The sequence below is a fragment of the Etheostoma cragini genome, chromosome 23 (assembly GCF_013103735.1).
Source record: "Etheostoma cragini isolate CJK2018 chromosome 23, CSU_Ecrag_1.0, whole genome shotgun sequence".
Lineage (NCBI taxonomy): Eukaryota > Metazoa > Chordata > Actinopteri > Perciformes > Percidae > Etheostoma > Etheostoma cragini.
This window is the reverse complement of record NC_048429.1, coordinates 1,243,920-1,245,282: the sequence shown is the minus strand read 5'-3', so window position 1 is coordinate 1,245,282 and position 1,363 is coordinate 1,243,920. Positions and strand designations below refer to the sequence as shown.

General features: G+C 49.2%; 1 protein-coding gene across 3 annotated transcripts in view; it reads right to left on the bottom strand.

The window, feature by feature from the left end:
• Window positions 1-364: 364 nt before the first annotated feature.
• The window catches only part of upf2 (UPF2 regulator of nonsense mediated mRNA decay), a 22,233-nt gene continuing 21,234 nt past the window's right edge, over window positions 365-1,363 (bottom strand). For 2 of the 3 annotated variants that reach the window (XM_034863686.1, XM_034863689.1), the window contains exon 21: window positions 365-452. In XM_034863686.1, coding sequence (XP_034719577.1) covers window positions 443-452 — 10 coding nt within the window. In that variant the 3' untranslated portion in view covers window positions 365-442. The remainder of the gene's footprint in view (window positions 453-1,363) is intronic. The other variant, XM_034863688.1, reaches the window with a different exon arrangement.

Below are 1,363 nucleotides of genomic sequence, written 5' to 3'. Positions count from 1 at the left end.
CCCCCCCCCCCCCGGCGTGACGGCGGGAGTGGATCCGTTCGCTCGTCCCGCCGTCCTGGTCCGTCCCGCCATCCGCTCGGCCGCGCACGTGTCCAGTCAACGTTGTAGTTCTGATTCAGACAAAAAAGAAGAAGAAAAGAGAGCCAACTGTCTGACCCCTGACCTCTGACCTCCCCCGGTTCTGTCTCTCCTCCTCGGGTTTTCGGGTCCCTCGGCAGGATAAGAAGTGTACGTTCAGGTCAGGGGGTTTTAGGTCTGTCCCAGGCCTCAGGGTGGGCGTCTGGAGAACTCGTTCCCTGTTTAGACCGGGATATCCCTTCCGATCTTCTCTTTCTCCCTCTCTCTCTCTCTCTTGCGCTCTCTCTCTCTCTCTCTCTCTCTCTCTCGCTTGTTCATTCGCTCTCTTGCTTGCTCGCTCGTTCAGCCCGGACCCGGACTCCAATCAGCGTCTCCTGGAGGACAGAGCAGACATTTACTGTAGACGTGCTGAGCAACAAGAACACTTGGTCTTCACCAACTCCTGAGGGGAACATCTGTCTCCTTAGCTGCTAAATGCTCCACTATGTTCACCCGCTAGGCGCTAACTGCTAGTTGCTTCTCCTGAGTCAGTGTGTTTGTTAGTTTGGATTCACTAAAACACACAATAACAAACTAACCGATGGAGGCAGAGGTTGAGCAGCAACTCTAATGAGGGGATAGTGGACTGGCATTGCGGAGGAGGGTCTGGCTAGTCCACACAGCTTTCTGGGATGGGAGAAAAACGTGGTCTGGTTTATCGGCATTTCTTGAAACCAATCACAATCGTCACGGGCGACGCAAAAAGCCGGACGGAGCCACGGTGCTGCTGCAAAATCACCTCGGGAAGGAACGTGTTTTGGTGGAACATATATTATGCAACAAGAAACTCAGATTGGACAGATAGTCTAGCTAGCTGTCTGGATTTACCCTGCAGAGATCTGAGGACCAGGTAACCATAGTCCTCAGATTGGACAGACGGTCTAGCTAGCTGTCTGGATTTACCCTGCAGAGGTCTGAGGACCAGGTAACCATAGTCCTCAGATTGGACAGATAGTCTAGCTAGCTGTCTGGATTTACCCTGCAGAGATCTGAGGACCAGGTAACCAGAGTCCTCAGAAATCCACCGGACACAAAGAAAGAGGAAGGTGACGGACATATGGCACCTGAACAATCCCGGAAATGAAACATCGTCGTTATAGAGTATGAAGATAGAAACAAAGTAAAGATCCAGATTTTCTTTAAAATAATTTTGCCAGTGACACTATCTGGTAATTAAAAAAGGGATTTACTTGAACTTGGTACAAAATATATATATATATATATATATATATATATATATATATAT